Source organism: Cnephaeus nilssonii, assembly GCF_951640355.1.
Source record: "Cnephaeus nilssonii genome assembly, chromosome: 11".
Taxonomy (NCBI): Eukaryota; Metazoa; Chordata; class Mammalia; order Chiroptera; family Vespertilionidae; genus Cnephaeus; species Cnephaeus nilssonii.
Genome location: NC_137082.1, coordinates 88626518 through 88647245, shown reverse-complemented (window position 1 = coordinate 88647245; position 20728 = coordinate 88626518). Strand labels below are relative to the sequence as shown.

The 20728-nt window shown below is 45.9% G+C and overlaps 1 protein-coding gene across 1 annotated transcript in view; it reads right to left on the bottom strand.

The window, feature by feature from the left end:
- Positions 1-20728, bottom strand: part of KLHL14 (kelch like family member 14) — a 94238-nt gene that overhangs the window by 4043 nt on the left and 69467 nt on the right. Inside the window, exons 4-8 of the mRNA XM_079783705.1 lie at positions 18239-18328; positions 12340-12418; positions 3607-3797; positions 3367-3525; positions 238-395 (exon numbers count right to left, since the gene is read on the bottom strand). Coding sequence (XP_079639831.1) covers positions 238-395; positions 3367-3525; positions 3607-3797; positions 12340-12418; positions 18239-18328 — 677 coding nt within the window. The remainder of the gene's footprint in view (positions 1-237; positions 396-3366; positions 3526-3606; positions 3798-12339; positions 12419-18238; positions 18329-20728) is intronic.

Below are 20728 nucleotides of genomic sequence, written 5' to 3'. Positions count from 1 at the left end.
TTGTATGCATTTATGCATAACTATATGCATAACCCAAGGACACAGACAATAGGGTGGTGAAGGCGTGGGGGTGGGGGCAGGGGCGGGCTAAAAGAGGTCAGTGCTGGGAGAAGGGGGACATATGTAATACTTTCAACAATAAAGATTAAAAAAAAAGCTGAAATGAATGCAAAAACAAACAAACAAAAAAAAGTAAGCACAAACCAGGAGGAGGAGAGCAGCTCAATGCGGACGTACCATGCTCCAGCTGTAGCCTCCCACGAGGTAAATGCTGTCGTCAAGCACTGCACAGCCAGGGCCGCTGCGACCCTCCAAGATGGGAGTTTGGAGAATGTTCCACTGGTCACCTTTGGGGTCATAGCATTCAACGAGCATGACATCGAGGTGGGAGAAGCCTGAGGGACATAGCAGAATGGAATTACAAAAGACAAACCCTCATGGTCCTAGGCAGAAGCAGATACTGGGTCTTAAAGGCATGCATGCTTACATTTACCGGTGAAATTAGAAGTGTCAGAAAGACCTAAAACAAACAAACAGCACACAAACAACCCGACTCTGGGTGTTCCAGATTAATTGAAAGCGAGAATACCTGACTAGATATCCTTGGTTGATTATATGGGGGTAGATTTTATTCGAATGGTTTATTAAAACTTTTTTTAAAAGGCTTAAACTAATAACAGTTAAAGTAAGCATTTTATAGAGTGCTTTTATAAGCTAAACAACTAGCTTATCAAAACACTTTCTATAAATGAACTCAATTAATCCCATCAGTCATCCTATGAGATAGTGATACCATTATATTCATTTTATAGATGCGGAAACTGAGGGACAGAGAGAGTTAATGACTTGAGTAAGTCACATGACCAGTAAGTAGACAGACTGAGATTTGAATCTAAGTGAATAGGCTTTAAAGTTTTGTAGACTAAACTCCCTCACTTTTATAGACTAAACTATATTGCTTTTTTAAAAAATATATTTTTATTGATTTCAGAGAGGAAAGAGAGAAAGAGAAACATCAATGATGAAAGAGAACCATTTATTAGCCGCCTCCTGCATGCTCCTACTGGGAATCCAGCCTGCAACCCAGGAATATGCCCTGACTGGGAACTGAACCATGACCTCCTGGTTCATAGGTTGATGCTCAACCACTGGGCCATGTAGGCTGGGCTATATTGCTTTTCTTAAATGAATCTTTAAACTTCTCAAATGTTTAATTAATTAAAATTTGTTGCTCAGCATATTTTACCTTTTTGGCAGCCTGACTATGTTTATAAACAGCCATGACGATGTGAACCGGTTCCATATCTACTAAGGATCAAGGTTTCGAGTAGGGGGCTAAGTTCCACTGAAGGGCTTCTCCCCACACTTCTGATGAAGTTTCTCAGTGGCTGGGGCACCACTAGGTCACAGAGAACAACTTAGGTTACAGGACTCTATTGGATCCTTGCCTTTAATTTAGGCGGTCAAAAAATCCCTAGTGGGAGTTTCACGGTCATTGAGCAAACTAAGTCTTTAATGATTTTTTTTCCTAGTTAAATGTATGGTATTGGTATTTGCTAGCTGACCATTATAATGCACATAATATAAATAAATTGACATACTGGACTCTTCAAATTAATTGACAAGGTAGGCCAAAAAGTAGAATAGTTTTCATTCTTGAAGAGGCTGACAGAGTATTTCAAGCCACCAACTTTTTACATAAAAGAAATCACATAGATTTGGGAACAACAGAGTAATATGCTTACTGCAACTCTGTGGTATATTTTCTTTCCTTTACCATTAAGATAATTGGTGACAGTTTTTGAAGCATATATAGTGAGAATGAAGATTTGGGCAAATTCCTGGTTCTAAGGTCCTAGTGGCATCATCTGAGAATATGTGTGCCTTCTCTGTACCAAGTAAATTCATGGACTGTAATCCTCACAACTACCAAGGAAAGGGTCACTATCCCATTTACAGATGTGAGGGTAAGTGTCTTACACAACTGTAAGTGCACAACTGGGATTCAAGTCTAAGCTTAGATGTAACGTCCACACCCTTTCCTCTAAGCCACAAGGCTTCTCTGAGCCAGCCTAATTGGATGTGTGTGTGCTATTTTTCACTTAGGTTGTCATTACTCAAATCTTTCCTTATAATATAAGTCTAAAAAATACTGATATTAAGTATAACCATAAATATTAAAAGTTCCTAAAAGAGGCATTCTTGTGCAAAGAAATTAGTAGAAATCAAGTTTTAATGCAGGCAACTACAAAGTTAATATAAAACGTATGGATGTAAAGGCCATGGAGTGTGTGCTGAGATGAAGGATCACCAGCGAAGGAGAAAAATGAAGGGGGAGAGTAGCAGCAGTAACTATAATCCTCCTCCATCGGGAGAGCTCTAAGATGAGCAGCAGAGACCAGGAAATGACACTTGTGATTCAATATGAACTTGGATATATTTACATTGAAGTTATACTTGTCTGGTCTTTATTATCTTTAGGGGCAAATATGTATGAAGAAAAATAGAAAAAGTCTATGTCTAAGCCATTTTTTAAAAGCGCTTTATCTAATTGAAACATGAGTGCTCAGATGGGGCTTATCTACCATAGCCAGATGGCCTCGTTCTCATTTAGTTCAATTTCAAGAAAGGTCAGAGCTTCGGGAGTTTTTAGAGACCAACTACACCAGTTTCTTCGTTTTCAGATGAGGAAACTGAGGCCCAAAGCAGCAAATAACAATCTCAGTAGCATTCATCTCTCTGCTTTCCTATCAAGTTCAATGTCATATAACTGCACATAAAGTTACATATATGCGCATACACCACAAAAATATGTAGTCATGCACACATGCAGAGAAGGAGAGGAACCAAGACATGGCTCTAAAAATGCTGTGCTTTAAGCAAGTGATTTATTAAAAAAACCCCGCAAATAGAAAACCTTTGAGAATCATAGATGGGCCTTAAAAGAGATAATTCTAAATTTAGACATGAAATTCTAAGTGTTTTCCTTAAGAAAAATCACATATTAGCTTCTTTGCACAGCTATGACTAAAGTTTTTATGATTACTAGAGAAAACAATTTTGTGGACAAAATCCATTACTATAACTTTGTTGATAAGGAATAATTTATTTTTACTGAATTCATTGTTACAACAAATTGCTTGTGCTTTTTCAGTTATTAATGCTTTCATTTTTAAATTTTCTGTAGACGTTATTATTCATTTCCTTAACATGTGTGGTAAGTTAAAAATAATCCTATCTTGTACAGGAGCCAAAATAGATGCTTGCCCAATGGCACTGGTAAATGAACTCTGATTACCTAACGAGACACCCCCCCTTAGCGAGAAACGTGAAATGCAAATGTTATTGTGATTTCTTAAAAAAGACCTTTCAAATGATTTCCTCCAATTGCATACAAGCGATCATTCATGACAGCCAGCGTGTGGATGGCGCGTTTTGTGTTCATATCTTGTTTGCGAGCCCAGACGTCCATCACAGGGTCATAGCTATATAGCCACGGGACGTATTCTCCATTGTGGACACCCCCTGTGAATTAAACATAGACACACCAGTCAGGAAAGTGCCTGGGAACGGAACCTGGCAGCAGAAAGTGGGGGAAGGACTTGCCTGAAATGTATATTTTCCCATTGTGCACCGCTCCTGCGTGAGCTGCCAGAGGCTGTGGCAGAGAGGACACGTAACGCCATTCGTTTGTTTCTAGGTTGTAGCACTCCACGCTGGACAAATAGCCGGTTTCATTCCTTCCACCAATAACGTATAAATGTTTGTCCAGCCGACATGCGTAGAAACTGGCTCTTCTACGATGGAAACAACAACCCACCGTAAATCACACAAGGAGCCCAGTGGGCCGGGAAAAGGAGGTGCGTTCAGCTTCAGAAAGGGTGGCAACCCTCGGGAAACCACACAGATAGCCACCTTCTCGATCCGAGACCTTCTACAGTGAGCACATGCATGGCCCATTCCCGTGAACATTTCTGATATGAAAGTAACAGCAGAGGGGGCAGTTCACTAACTCTTTGTTTGAGCCCTTTTAATCTTACTTTATACACTGGGAAAAGTGTTCACTAATGTTTGGGGTATTTGGTACCCGGGAAGGATATCACAGCTCAGTGAGACAAAGTGAAAAATGAGGTAGATAATATAACAATAATAAATTATCTTGACATTCACTTTCTTTATGGTCCTTCAAGGGTCATTGTTCCCAATTTATAAGAGAACTACATCATCAAAATTTTTCTTCAATTATCATTTTTTCTCCCCCACCTATCCAGTACTACGGCAAATAGAGAAACTTTTGTGAACTGAATGTAGTGTTGAAAAGTGGCTGTTATATAACCCATTGCAGGAATTTCATCCATGTAATATTTGGTGTTGATTCTTACAAAGCTAAGGGATATGCTTTAGTCTCTTTTCAAGAGAGTCTCTTTATTAGGTTGTCTCATTGTGTCACCAAGAGCATAAGATGCAAGCTGTGTCAAAAGGATTGGAGACAAGAAGGCCAATGGGAGGCAGACCATAATCCAGGAGTGAGGTGTTCCAGGCGTACATTAGAATTTTAGGGGAAGACATGGACAGGGGTGGCAAAAAAGGTATTTTAAAGGAAGATGCAAGACTTGGTAACTAATAAGGTATGAGAGCCGCCCACCTGGTGTGGCTCAGTGGTTGAGCATCAACCTATGAACCAGGAGGTTACAGTTCGATTCCCAGATAGGGCACATGCCAGGGTTGTGGGCTCCATTCCTCAGTAGAGGGGTGCAGGAGGCAGCCCATCAATGATTCTCTCATCATTGATGCTTCTACCTTTCTCTCCCTCTCCCTTCCTCTCTGAAGAAATACAAATATATGTATACATATACATATACATATATGTGTGTGTGTGTGTGTGTGTGTGTGTGTATATATATATATATATATATAAATAAAGATATGAGGGCTGAGGGAGAATAAAGGTTAGGAAAACTAGATTGAAACCTTAAGCAAATCCTTGACCCTTTGCTTCTTTTTCTCATTGATGCTACTAGAATTATCTATAATAATAAAAGCATAATATGCTAATTAGACCAGAAGGCCTTCTGGATGACCTTCCGAAGCCGGGGCTGCAAGGGAAGCCCAGGTCCCGGGTGCCAGAGGGAAGCCGGTGCCGGCAGCCAGGGGAAGAAAGGCCTGCTCTTGCACAAATTTCGTGCATCGGGCCTCTAGTATCTTCATAAGGACAACATGTGGTCCCACACTGACAAAGCACAATTGTTAAATGCCGAGCCTCTTAGAGAGAGTATAATTTATGCTTGATGAATTATGATCTTCATAAAAATTGATGCTAAGCCGCTCGGACAATGTCAACAGCAAGATGAGAAGTCCCAGAAGTTTTTATCAGGTACACCTATATGGTTTGGAGATTTTCCAAGTTGTGGTTACAAAGAGCCCAAACCTCTTTGTAGCATATCATCATCTTGATGAGCTGCTTGGTCTCTGGAATGATTGCCTGGCTCTCCGATTTACAGGGTGTGTGGCCTTCGACACATTACTTAAGCCCTCTCAGACTCAGATTGCTCATCTGTAACATGGGGTTGATGATGGTACCTTCCTTACAGGGTTATTTGCAAATACACATGTAGAATGCTTGTTACAGTGCCCAGTGTTTGGTTCATGCTCAGGACCCATCAGTCAATTATTACCTGAATATGTTTTTAAAAATCAGCCATCAAGATGTGTGGAGGTTCCTCAAAAAATTAAGAATGGAACTGCCTTATGACCCAGCGATTCCACTTCTGGGTATATATCTGAAGGGACCCCAAACACTAATTTAAAAGAATGTATGCACCCTTAAGTTTATTGCAGCATTATTTACAATAGCTAAGATTTGGAAGCAACCCAAGTGCCCATCAATAGATGAGTGGATAAAAAAGCTGTGGTACATATACCATGGAATATTATTTGGCCATAAAAAATAATAAAATCTTACCATTTGCAGCAGCATGGATGGACCTAGAAGGTATTACGCTAAGTGAAATAAGTCAGACAGAGGAAGACAAATACCAAGTGGATTCAGTTATATGTGGAATCTAAAGAACAAAATAATCAAGCAAACAAAATAGAAACACACTCATAGATTCAGAGAACAGACTGACAGCTGTAAGAGGTGAGGGGGTTGAGGGACTGGGTGGAAAAGGTGAAGGGATTAAGAAGGATTAATTGGTAGTTAGAAAATAGTCACCAAGATGTAAAGCATAAGGAATATGCTCAACAATATTGTAATAACTATGTATGGTGGCAGGTGGTTACTTGAAATATTGGGGATAACACTTTGTAACGTACATGATTGCCTAACTGCTATTCTGTACACCTGAAACCAATACAAAATAATGTTAAATGTAATTGAAAAATAAAATTTAAAAATATTTGCATATACATTTTTCTCAATTACACAGGGGTGAGGCAAAAGTAGGTTTACAGTATTGTTTAAGTATCCACTTTTGTTGCTCATTGGTTAAATTACCAGCCATCATTACCTAAAAGGTAAATCATAAGTAAGGATATGAAATAATAATAATAAAACAGATAATACAAGTAAACAATACAATAATAAATAAATAATAATATAATAAATCCTCACAACTGTAAACCTTCTTTTGCCCACCCCTACATTTTAAGTGACAACTAAATTCTTTATTTGTGTAGGTGACTTATTACCATATAGGTAGAATAAATGCTATATATGGTGATGTATTCAGTTTTATTTTATTTCCAGCTTTACTGAAGTATAATTGACAAATAAAATTATAATATATGTAAAGTGTAAAATGTGATGATTTAATACACGCATACATTGTAAAAGGATTTCTACTATGAAGTTAATTAACACATCCATCACCTGACATAGTTACCCCCCCATTTTTTTAATGAGAACACTTAAGATCTACTTTCTTAGCAAATTTCAAGCATATAACCCACTATTAACTATAGTCACCCGACATCAGACCCTCAGAACTTATTCATCTCACCACTAAAATTGTGTACCCTTTGACCAACCACTCCCCCTCACCCCTGGCCTAGCCCCGGGCCATCACCATTCTAGTTAAGCTCAACATTTTTTAGATTCCACATATAAGTGGCATCATACAGTGTTTGTCTTTCTCCATCTGGCTTGTTTCACTCAGCATAATGACTTTCCATTTCAAATGGCAGGATTTCCTTCAATTCTACGGCTGAATAATATTCTATTTTATGCATACACCATGTTTTCTTTACCCACTTCTCTGTGGACAGACAAGGTTGTTCTCACATCTTGGCTATAGTGAGTAATGCTACAATGAACATGGGAGTACAGAAAGCTCTTCAAGATACTGACTTTCGTTCCTTCGGACATATATGCAGAAGTGGGATTGTGGGATCATATGGTTCGGTTATTTTTCACAGTCCCGAAGTAGTATTTTGGCTATGTTTGTTTTTTTTCTATATTTTTCTTGATGCTTTTGAAAAACATACGTGCTGGGGAAAATTCAGGAGGAGGATGAACAACAATGATGGAAAAAGGAGGCAGGAACCTGTAGGAAGGAGAATGAAGAGCAGGAGGGACAGATTTCACAAAGTAAGGGTGGTTAACCTGGGCTGTGTTTTCTGAGGAGTCCAGGAAGCTCTTTTGAAGTTGTTCTAAAATGTGTTTTGCATAAGTGCATTTTGGGGGAAGAATATGGAGAAAGGTTTTGGAGGAAGATTTAATCGTATTTTCTAAGGAACACACACCTAAAAAAAACTGGGGTTTCTGGGATAGAGGAGTAAAAACTCACTGAAGTATAAAATTAGGTTTAAAAACAATTACAAAATTAAGTGCATGTAGATGGGGAAGTCAAAGGGTACACAGTTTCAGTTGTAAGATGAATCTTTTCTCTAGCCAGATTTCTACTGCTCTCTTATGAAACAGGATAAGACAAGATGATTTTACTGGTGATTTTACCTCCTCAGTTAAAACGATTCATTGAGAAGACTGGCACATGTCTATAAAAATGTGGACATTGGTATTTCTTTGCACCATTGAAACAGGATAGATCAGGGTCCCTTCCCCCTATGAGCCTGTGGCAGGTCTTGGAGCCTCTGAAATAATTAGTTTACTAATTTCACTACTATGCCATTTAAAAGTAATTTGGACTCTGTGGGCAGTAAGGTGGTGAGTTGTTCTATGCACCATATATTGGTCTAAGAAAAAATGCCCATCAGTCATGACAAGTATGCAAACCCTCCATGCAAGCGTTGGGAGTGGAGCATACGCGGAGGATCCCTCTTTGGGAGCGTGAGCTCCTTTTATCATCTCTATTTCAATGTTCTCGCTTCCCCTTCCTTCCCCACTGTGGCCCTGAGCAGCCTGCCGGGACTGGCTCTCTTTCAGCCGAGGTGTTCCTGATTGGATGCTCCATGTGTACTCCTGGCTTTATCCACACAGTGTCACTGTTAGGATCTAAATGGGAAAAGACAGCCCGGTAGGTTTCCCTCCCTGACGAAAAGTGCATATTCCTGTAGCATTTCCGGCAGCGAAGACACCGAGTCTCTGACTCCATCCCTTGCGTGCCCAGAGTGAGCCTTCACGACACGCGTCACAGACTCACTGGGTCAGGGCCTGTGAGCCACTGTGAGCGTTTGCTCCAGGCCCACATCTGCCCAGGCCAGGTCTCCTGGGCATGCTCCCTGCCCTGCCTCTGCACCTGAGGGGCACACCTGGTATAGACTATTTAGGCTCTTTTTGGAAAAGTAAGTTAGGATGATCAAAGATTCCTTAATGGGATTACAGTGTATTTTAAATTGTTCATCTCTCTCCCCTACAACATGCCCCTTACTCCACCGCCACAGTTAATGCTCAAAGGGTTGAGATAAGTTACAAAGGATGATGGTAACTTCTACAAACATGCATCAAATCCTGAATATTGTACCGGCTTTTCCCTGTCCTTCTGACCCTCGGGGCGGTCAGTTTATATATGCAGCCTGAGACTGAATAATCACAGCCTCATCTCAGCTTGCATTTTTGAATCTCATCATCAGCTTAAAGCAACAACAGATTTTCAAACAGAATATTGTCTCTTGTAAGGCTTCCAGAACAAGTAGTTAAATTTGGGAAATTTCTGATGTATTTGCTTCTAGATTTCACTTACTCTGTGAAACATATGCTTTGTTGCTGTCCTCCAAACTGCTTTTTCTTTTTCTTCCCACCAATCATGACAAGTATGCAAACCCTCTCTTCAAGCTTTGGTAGTGGGACTCCCCTCCCCCCCCCCCCCCAATAGCTAGGGAATAAGAGCTCCATAAGAATAGTACCTAAAATGTCTATTTTTATAAAAAAATTTAAAGTCATCAAAGCGTTTCTATTGAGTCAAGTGTTCATTTTTTGCCCTCATCTTCTTTCTGAAGAACCAAATCCTAAATCCGAGACCAAAACAACCCATCTGTGTGACATTAAAATTTATGTTTTTGTTTAATCATCTCCGTCAGTAAATTCAGAGGCAGCAGGCATGCAGTCCAGGAGCGGACCTGCGGTGGAGGCGGCCTGCGGCCGTGTCCCCATTCCCCGGGTGACCTGGGGTGGCATTCTGCACCGGGGCATACTCTTCTGGATGCGCTAATGAGGTAAGCTGGCCTAGGCACCGGTCCCGCCAGCCCTGTGATGCAGAAAACCCCGGAGTGTTTTCCAACTTGTTTCTGTTCTTCTCAGCCCGTTTGGTAACTTAATTAGCAGTCTGGTAGCAGCTCACAGAGTGGGGTGGCCTGGGAAACTTCTGGTGAGTCTGATTCATGAACTATACAGTGCGAATGAACTCACTCAAACATTTAAGGAAATTCTCTTCTGATCTGTAGCCTGTGTCTCGTATGTTCTAGTTTTCTCCCTCTTTGTTTAATCACCAATTAGACCACGCGGATAAGTGGCCGTTCTTGCTATTTTGAGTGGCAGCGAAGACGGAAACATCTCCCTTTCAGTTGTGGGCTGCCGCCTGGGTCAGCCAGCCCATAGGAGACGCGGGGCTGGCAGACAGACGGGGCATCCGCGGGCTCTGCCTTTGCCCCTGCGCTCGGCCAGGAGCTCTTTATTTGCTCTATCGAGTTGATTGTTCTCAATGTAAAAAAAAAAAAACCCCTCTTACCAGGGACCTGACATGATGTACCATAATGACTCGGGGAGAGACGTTAGACAGTCCATCCTGTCATCGGCGGCTGCCGGGCGCCGACGGACCATGGCGGGCCTTTTTATCAGGTCAATGAGCTGCTCAGAATCGTCTAAGTCGGACCCCGCCAGGAGAGGCCAGAGTGCCTCCGAGGAAGTCATTATCGAGGATCAAGTAAACAATGCACATTTGAAAAAATTACTAATTAGGTTTTTGCAGCAACACTTCTCATCCCGAGGGGCTCTACCCTGAGATAATTGACCGCGACGTGAGTGATGCCTCCCAGAGCCACGGCGTGAAGGTTAACGATCGGGGCGCCCAGCCCCCAGCGAAGGGGACCAGGGTGCGGGGATGCTGACATTTCAGATACGTTATTGATGCTCACTTTTAAAATATGGCTTAAGTGGAACTTCTCTGAATGGTGTGGATGAAAGGGGGGAGTGATGTGGCCATGATAACAGCAACCAGGAGAGAAGCCCCACATGTGAGACACAAGAAGAAAGAGTCCTGGAGGCTCTTACGTGCCCCGGCATAGGGACGGGAAGGCTGAGCGACATGGCAGGGCATTCGCTGGCTTAGAGTCATCTGCTGACGTACCTTTCGACTAGACATTCCTAAACGTGTCTGCATACCTTTCCACATAATGTGCCTCGTTATTCTCTTTTTTTTCTTTTTATAAATATATTTTTAATTGATTTTTTACAGAGAGGAAGGGAGAGGGATAGAGAGTTAGAAACATCGATGGGAGAGAGACATCGATCAGCTGCCTCCTGCACACCCTCTACTGGGGATGTGCCCACAACCAAGGTACATGCCCTTGACTGGAATCGAACCTGGGACCTTTCAGTCCGCAGGCCGACGCTCTATCCACTGAACCACACCGGTTAGGGTGTGCCTCGTTATTTTCAGTGCGTAGCCCTTAGTCTCCTATAAGAAAGTCTTCACATATGTACATGGGATAGAAAGTAAGTTTCTTTATAGCAGAGATTCATCGTCTTCCTGTAGTAATGTCCATTTTTGAATGAATGGTATGATCTGAAAATTCCTTTTTTTTTTAAAAAATCCCCACCCAAGGATATTTGTTCACTGATTTTTAGAGAAAGTGGAAGAGAGAGGGAATGACTGAGAGAAATATTGATGTGAGAGAAACACATCGATTGGTTGCCTCTTGCACTAGCCCTGACCAGGGCCTGGGCTGGGGAGGAGCCTGCAACCAAGGTTCATGCCCTAGACTGGAACTGAACCTGGGACCCTTTGGTCCGCAGGCTGATGCTCTATCCACGGAGCCAAACCGGCTAGGCCTGAAAATTTCTTTTTAACTTGGAATATATGATTAAGGATCTAATTTGATCTCAGTGCAATCTGATTGAATGCTTTAAAAAAAAAAAAAAGGAACCATTAAGGTGAAGGGTCATGAAAGAAATAAGAAATTATTTCTTAAATAATTCAATCTAGAAAATAGGCTGTCGATTATTGTTATAATTAGATTGAGGAATTTGCTCAAGAGGATGTGGAGATATTATTTGAAAAGAACCAAGTGCGGAGAATTTAGCATGTGAACTTGCACAGGCGCAGTGAGACACGGCCTCATGCCTAAGGAACAGCCAGGAGAGCCCAAGAGGTGAAAGTGGAGTTGTCATCATGTCCTCTGGCACTAGGAGAAGTGGGCGAGATAAACACGGTATATAAAAAGTGAGAGGACACCTTACACAACTGTTTATTTCAAAGCTAACAAGTGACCTGTTCTTGAATGTGTGATGGAAAGATAGGTGAGGAGGCAAATGGGAAGGATCTGAATCAGTGAGACTTGAAAAGTTTAATATTGAAATCTGGGCATCAAAATGCACATCACTGTGAACACGATGTTTTATATTTCAATTGTGATTTAGATATGTCATAGCCAAGGCGAGTGGGATCGCCTGTGAGAGCGGAGCTCTGCTTGCCCCAAAGCCAATGCAATGTGGGACAGGAAGAACAGCCATACAATTGCTTTCTTCCCGTGTGAGGATGAATCATTGGCTTCTCCATTGAGGTGCCAAGGCCGCTCATCCACATTGGCCAGCCCCAGGTTTGTATGCTGCCTCATCTCCCTTTCACTGGTTCCCCGAGCGTGCGTCATCCGGGCAGACCTTCCGGCACCCAGGCTCCCGGCGCAGCCGCCATAGCGTTTCCAACACGAGAAAGAAGCACTTACCTCTCTTGCATGGGTGGAAGCTGTATCCAGCTGTTAAAGCGGGGGTCGTATCGACTGACAAAATTGGTACTGTGTTTTCCTGAAAAATACATATAAAACGTAGGTTCATTCCATGGTTGTTTTCCACATTTCACAGTATTTTATAGGACAGCTCTGTGCTCAGGCTTAACAAATAGATGCGTGAAGTAGAGGGGCTATCTAACAGGGTGTGAGAAGTGAAGTCAGTAGAAGAATAAACGAGCCACCTCCAGTGTTTTTCCCTTTTCCTCCCTTCTCTGCCCCCCTTTTAATGAGTTCTGATAAAAATAAATCAACCATAATAATGAGAGCAAATATGTTTGTCAAACCAGTTTTATCCCAAAGTTTGGGTAAGACACTCCAGGCTTTGGTGTTTTCATGCTTTAAAAACATGGAGTTATTGCCTATAAAGCATCAGTTTCAAGACTGCCCTGTGTGATATCTCTGGCTAGAGCTTTTTTGCTTTTTTTTTTTAAAATGACCCCAGAATTCCAGGAGTGGGAGAGCCCACTCTCTCCCTGTGGAAATAGTAGCAATCACCACGATACAAGATTTAAGGAAATCAGTTTTAATCTATGCGTGTCGTATACGTTGTGTGTGTGTGTGTTTGAGGGAAGCACAGTTGCTGTGACCTCTCGCAGGTACACGTGCTGAATGGGGAACATGAGCCCTTGGAGCCGGCTAACCAGCTTATCCCCTCTGCTGAACCTAATAAGCACAGCAATGCCTCTGAGGTATTAAAATTATTCTTATTTTACACACAGATTGTCACCAAGAAATGGAAGCAAAAGAGTGTATTCCATTTTCTGTGTAGCACCTGAAATGACAATCATCTGAGATGTGTGTGCATGTGTGTGTGCCTGTGTGTGTGTGCGCACGCACGTGTGCACGTACATGCGTGTGCTTCCACATAGGCATGTATACAAAACCCAATTACTAACTGCACAATTATCTACTGAGTACTTATTATGTGTCTTATGTGTTCCAGATTCTGAGGATATATTGGGGGGAAAAAGGCCAAGTTCCTGTTTTGGTAAATGAATAAACAAATATAGACTATATTATCAAGTAGATGAAGGCAGGGAGTGGTAGAGGGGAGGCCAGCTTAGGTAGAATGTCACAGATGCCTTTTGCAAGCCATGCACATATGTGCAGCGTGAGCCTCTCAGGCCGTGGGGTATGGAGCAGAAACTCCTGGGCTGCTCGTGAATTCAAACCCAGCAGGAACGCTGGAGCGACTGGGACAGAAGCCGGAGAGGTGTCAAGGCCCAGAGCAGTGTGCTTTATGGACTAGGGTAGGATTGCACCTTTTGTTATAAGAACAAAGGCATGTGGGGGGTGTTGAGCAAGCAAGGAATAGGGCCTAATGTGTCTCTTACAAAGATTACTCTGGCTGCTGCGTGAAGAACAGACGATAGAGGCGCCACTCTTGAAGCCGCGGAGCTATCAGGAGGCCACTGTAGGAAGGTTCAGGCAGTGAGATGTGGTCAGGTTTGGGGTCTAGTGCATGGAAACGGCCAATAAAATTTTCTGATTATTAGTTTGAGATAAAGAGGAGATAATGAAGGAAGGTTGCCAGGTTTTTAGCCTGAGTAACTGGACAGAAGGCCATGCGATTTGCTGAGGTGGGGAAAACCAGCAGGAGTAGTTTGGGGGTTGAGGAGAGAAGTGACAGGTTCTGCTTTGGACTTGACCTTGAGAGGCCTATAGGATTTCAAAGTGGAAGTACCTGGTAGACCACTGGCTAAATGAGGCTGTAGGTGCACATTTTGGCATTATTATTCCAGAAATATTATTTAAAGTCATCGAACAGAAGGAAACCCCTTTAGGCAGAGGGTATGACCATGGAAGGTAATACAAATCCTGGGAATTAGCCCTGGGACAGAAGAAGGAAAACTAGCAAAGGAAAGACATTGTCAGAGATAGGAGGAAAAGTGTGGTATTTTGGAAGCCGTGTCAAGTAGTGTTTCAAAATGAGGAGTTAGCATCTGAGAACTAACCATTCGATTTGTCAACAGGGAGGTTGGTGGTAGCCTGGACAGTATGGCTTCCGTGGACGGGTGGGAATGAAAGCCCGAGGAGGACTCCTCCAGGAGACTAAAATATGAGAAATCAGGGAAAAGAGGGTAGGGGAATACTTCTTAGAATTTCTGCCATAAAAAGAAGATGATTATAGCTGGAGGATATACCGCCTAAAGAAGCTTCTATTTGGTTGTTTGCGCTTTTAAGTTTGGAAGTATTCTTGAGCAAGCAAGAGGGAATGAAGAACAGGCCTTAGATAGGGGCAGAAAGAATCATAGGAGAAAAGATAGAATATATGGGTAGCCACAGATACATGTGCATAGATTTGGTAGGAGCAAGATACAGATGCTTATCCTCGATTGCTTCCATTGTCATTGAACTAAGAAGAGAGGCTATGCCCTGAGTGAGGAGGGAGGTTTTGGAGAAAGGCATTTGAGAGACAAGAGGTGGAATAGTTAAGCTGGAGGGTGGGAGAGTGTACTGATCAGGACAATTTCAAGTGCAGCTGGCTAGTAGTCAGCACGGTGCATTAGGAGCCAGAGTGGCTGTGTGGTTGTCTGTATCCCCATGGAGTTGCTCAGGGGCAGGGGAGAGGTAGGACAGAATGGTTGTAACCAGGACCCAGGCTTTACTAGGTAAGTATAATGCAAGGAGGCAGACACGAGGGTTGCGGGTGTGTGCACCAGTGTGCCTGATCACAGGGATGGACAATAGAACATAAACTCAGCACGGAGGGGAATAGAGACACAAGGGGATGATGGACAGTGAAAGAGCGGTTGGGTTGCGTGAAGGAAGTGGCATTATCCGGAAAACGGTGGAGAGCTGCCACAGAAAGGGGCAGAGGTGGTACAATCTGAAGACATCCTTTGAAGGGATGAGTCTTCGGGGCGTGGGACTGGCGATGACGAGGAAGTAAAAACTGCTACCTGCCTCCAATCCTATGAAGAGTGAGAAGGTTGAGAAACCCAGTCCCCATGAGAGAGGGTGGCTGGGAGAACAGTCAGGCGTTGACTAGGAAAGAAGTGGTTTCAAGACTGAGGCCCTGGAGTCAGACAGACCTACACTGAATCAGCTCAGCTTCTCGCGAGCGGTGTGTCTGTGCCAGTTATCCAACCTCTCCAGGCTTGGTCTCCTCCCAGAAGAACCACAATCATGGTTGGGAGCATGACTTGAAATGATGAGGTGAGTGCTTGGCCAAGCTCCTGGCAAAAAAATGAGTACTCAATAGATACGACGCTCCATGCCAACAAGGTCAGCTGTGGTTTACCAGATGGACGGTACATGGAGCTCCATGGAAAACACTGAAGGGACTGTGGTGAGTGTGTGTTTCGGTTACTTGCCCAGATCCCTGTACCAGGCTGGTGCACCCATTTCCCACCTGCTGTGAGTGTTGGGTGCTCATGGCCACAGCTGCTCCCGCTCTGCAGAACTGCCCTCAGCGGAACAGGCCCCCTCCCTTCTCGTCCTGAGCCCCCACCTGGGAGAAGGCCTCAGCCAATGATTTAGGCTGACCTAAGGGTACAGGAGACGGGGCTGTTTGCTTCATAGAGTAACGATTCTCCTCTACTTGGGAGAGCCAATCAGTGGGTCCTCCGAATTTCCCCAGACCTACACCAAATGACGTCACATGCCAATCAGGTCAGGGACAGGATGCCCAGCATTGCAGGCGGGACCCCCAAGGCTTAAAAAAGAGCGAGTGAGCTGCCATACCGAGACTGAAAAGTAAAATTACAATACAGTACTTAAGGTTTCACTAAAATTCAATTCTGAGTAGCTAAAGCAAGAGAGAAGATGCACATTAAATCACATGAATAGCATTAGTTATAATTTTCAAAAGTGACTCAAGACTTTGGTCTGACAAGAACATGTCACGTGGGTCTTCACGGAGCTGGCTGGGTGGTGACAGGTGCCCCCACAGGAAAGCAGTGCTATGCTTTCTGGAGTCTTTGCTCACAGCATCTTCATGGAGGCCTTCTGAGGAAACTGCTGTTCTTCTGGGGGGGAGGGGAGGCAAGTTAGTGAGGCCCGCTCGCACAGTCTCATGGGAGCTGAATTAGTCAAAGAGAAAACCTTGCTTCTCTGAAGCAGAGGCAGGAATATGTCCATTAACTCCCCCCTCACCCCCCTCCTGACCCCTGAGCTGTGTGTGTGATGGAAGCGGAACAGAAAGCTGCTGGGGGTCATTCTGGGGGGAGACAGGCCTGGGGGCAGGTGTTCCGTGAGGCTGATGAGGGTCCGTCTCAGAGGAGTGGCAGGTCACAGGGTTCTGTCAACACTGAGGTGTGGCGCGGAGCCTGGCATTGCGACAGCGGCGCGTTCACCCGGGGAGGGGTGGGCTGAGAGGGCGGCCATCGGAAGCAGGGCCCTGCAGCCGGCCTTGGGTCAGGGGGTAGCTTTAGTCTGGCCTTTAAGAGAAGGTTCTGCAGCGTCTTTGCTCAGAAAAGCTTGATGACAGCGACAGCACGCTCCCTTACAGATGCTCCGGTCAGCGGGAATCACTGGCGAGGAAGGACGGGCTAGGCAGCAATCGGGGCGCTTGCAGGGAGTGGTGTGTGCGGGGCCTTTGTACCATCGAAGCCGTCATTTCAGAGAAGAGTTGGAGGAGAGAGATGACCATCATTTCCGCTCCTGGTCTCTCAAGGCCCAGGATCGTCCCCTTTCCAGCAAGGAAAGCGGGAAGCAGCAGGCGGCAGGTCTCGGGGAGAATGTGCCCTCGCTCCAGAGAAACGCTCCCGGGGGTGGCCGGGTGTGTTCCTTTAAGACAGTCCGGGTGAACAGCTGTGCCGCTTCTCCGTAAGCTGCCGGTGCAGATGCTGAGAGCACCGCGCTAACACATACGCGGCTCTGCCGTTTCATAGGGGTGTTCGGGTTTTAAAGTGGAACCGTGTACCTGCCAGCTGCTTTATGGTTTCTCGGCCATAGCATCCCTGTTACACGGGAGGTACAGCCGCAGCTCCCCCTCCAGTGCCAGCTCCCCCCGACCCCCAGAGACCAGGGTGGAGGTGCGTGTTCTCCCAGGCCCAGGGTCCCCTCGTGTTCGGCCGGGAGATGTGTCAAAGGGCTTCACTCCTCTGCGGGGAATGTCTGCAGCACCCACACCCACGGGCGGGTGGCGGTGAGCTGTGGAAGGAGCCAGAAAGGTGGGTCACCTCCAACGGGTCTCCGGGAATAGAAGCCGCAAAGAAGCTCAACGACGGCAGATCTCGCCTCGTTGAAAAAAACCGCATGATGACACTGTGAGATGGGAGCCCGTGGTGGAGAAGGGGGGGACTCTCAGCGCTGCTGCTGGCCCCTGCTCCGGGGGGGCCGTGGTGGAGAAGGGGGGGACTCTCAGAGCTGCTTCTGGCCCCTGCTCCGGGGAGGTCGGGTGGCCCTGGCACCCATCCCTCGAGGGCCGGCGAGGAGAGGGGCCGGGCGCCAGCTCAGAGCGGAGCCCCAGGCGATGAGTGTCCTGCTGGCCATCCTCTGCCAGCTCAGGCCTGACCTTCCTTCCCCTCCCGGCCCACCTCACTGACCCCTCCCCGGTCCCCGGCACAGACACACATGTCCCACGTCATGATGCTGCAGCCACCAGGCCTTTCCTGGCACACATACTCGTGGGCCAGCCGCTACTGCGCTGTTCAATAGTTACCATCAGGCCCCGCCGGTGCGGCTCAGTGACCTGGGAACCAGGAGGTCACGGTTCGATTCCTGGTCAGGGCACAGGCCGGGGTTTCAGGCTCCATCCCCAGTGTGGGGCGTGCAGGAGGCAGCCGATCTATGATCCTCTCTCATCATTGATGTTTCTCTCTCTCTCCCTCTCCCTTCCTCTCTGAAATCAATACAAATAGATTAAAAAATAGAAAACATATGTAGTTACCATTAGGGTTCCACTGGTCCTCTCCGCCCAGCACGAACAGGAAGTTCTCCACCTCCACGACGCAGTGGTGGGCGCTGTTGTAGGGCATGACTGGAACGAAGAAGAAAACACAGGTGTGACCTTTGCCATGTTAGCCCCTGCCCGTGGCTCACTGGGTGTGTGCTTTCACCAAAGGGTAGAAAACGTGAGACGAAGTCCCTGGGAAGGAGAGAGCCAACAGCAGAGCAGGGCGCCCGCCCGCCCACCGCAGGGCCCGGGGGCTGTGCCCAGCCGGCACGCCCGGCCCCTTCGGGTGGGTTTTACAGAAAGTCAGTCCACGAGTTAGTCACGAACAGCCTGTCACGCTGCTTGCAGTCCTTCCGCCCTCCCGGCCTGCGGGTGGGGCTCTCGCTCTGAAGCGGGGACTGGGGCTCCCAATGGGCAGGGCGGGCTCCCTCCTGGAGGAGCTAACCCTGCACACATGTGGGGCCATTCAGAGGCCCCGCCCCCCTCGGTTTGCTGGCCGTCCCTCCCTGAACACACTCGGGCGCTGGGTGGCGGTCTGTCCCCCAGCACCCAGCAGGCCGGCTTTCCATACGGTGCTCAGTTTTTAAATTAAGGTCCCGCTGATTTAATGCCTCCTCCAAAGGCAAACGCTCCATTTCCTGTACCATGTCATTAGCAGCACAATCACACACTGCCCATCTCCCCGCTCAGGAGCTCTTCTGGAACAAAGATAAAACCCGGCATTACATCACGAATATTCATCCCGCCCGCCTCCCCGCCTCCCTGCCCCAGTGTGCGGGCTGCGAGTGGGGGGGGGGGGGGGTGGCAGTCAGGAGCCCGTGAAAGCCGGGTGTCTCGGGGTTGGTTCTCATTTACATTTTCATTTGGGAGACACACGCAACCAGAACAGGACACCCGTGTCCCCCCCCCCACCCCCCCCCGGCCCCCCACGCGCAGCGCGGCGTTGACCTCTGCCGGTGTCACCTCCTATGGTGAATGTGACCATCCGCAGCATCAGTTATGACACGCGCGGCGGTGCGGCCCGGCGACACCCGGAGTGAAATGATGTCCTTGTCCGGCTCATCATATGGGCACCTTAAATCTAGGTGAGCAGAGACGGAGGTGATGGGCAGGGAACGTATTGCCTGACACGGATCAGCAGAGCCCTTAAGGAACCAGCGCGCTGGGACATCAATAAGAGTCAAGGCCAGCTCGGCCTCTGGCGCTCCCTCCAATGGGGAGAGCGGGAAAGAGCGCGCCTGTCTGACACCCGGCGCGTTTTGGGGGATACACCTCTCCCATCTTATTTTGTTGTTATTATTATTATTATTTTCAGAATGTGCTTAGGCAGGCTAAGGTATGCAAGTAAAAGGAATTCCTAGGCAGAGCTTTGAAACCTATAATGCAGCTTCTGAAAGAGCAAGCCAGAGAGTTGAAGCATTTTACTCCAGGATTCTAGGAGTTCTGATTCTTTTATCATGTTTTTATTTGTACTGTGACTATTCATTGTTCTTTGAACTGACAGCCACGAGGGAGAAGGCACTGCTATGTAAAGCCCTGATTTCGGGGATAGTGGGGGAGGGACTGGGTGTGCCCTTGGTTTGGGAGGTCCATTAATTAGGAGGATGGACACAGGGGGTCATCTTGGGAATATCCTTCCCCCCGCAACCCCCTCCTCAGCCCTCAGTTATCTCTTTGGGAAATGCTTTCAACCAGACAGATAGATTCTGCAGCTTCGCTTCTTAGAATCCATTTGGAGCAGAGTGTATGTTGGGTTCATTGAGCAACTAAGATTGGATAGGTTTTGAACATCCTTGCTTTTTTCTTTTTCAAATGAACTCGTCATTGTCTGGATTATGAGGATGGTTCCAAAACACCAACAACCAACGATGCTGCCCATACGTTATGTGTCTCATGAACAGCCTGATGCGACTCCGTTCATCATCCTGTCAGCTGGTCAGCGCCAACCCCTAGCCTTGATGGCCATCTGCCCCCGGGAGAAATGAGCGGAAAAGCAGAGGCCACCGGCTACAACCGACTCACCGACGGCAGCCACTCTTCCAATGTTTACTTACAATTTTTGGCCCGTTCAATGTCCGCATCTTATGAGCAATACAAATGGTATTCTCTTCTTTGTAACTGGAAGGCCAGCTTTATGATACAGCCCTGTCTCTGGAAATACAGCCGTACTTGTAGTTTGTTCTTGCCATTCACTTGCCCCCATTCAGGCAGGCAGAAATTAAGTGCAGGAAGTAATAGATGACTTATTCTGAAGCCTCTTTTTCATGTGATTACCCCTACTGTTACGCTTCATGCAAACAAATGAAACGCTTGCACTAGGCTAGCCACTGAAACCTACACAATGAGGGAGGAGGTCTTTGAAGTTCTAATGGAAAGGCTACTTGAAGGTATTCCGCTTTATCGACACATATTCTTGTTTTTAAGCCTCGTATGCTGTCTTCCTTGGCAGAATATTTCAGTATTCTCATTCCTGAATTATTGTCT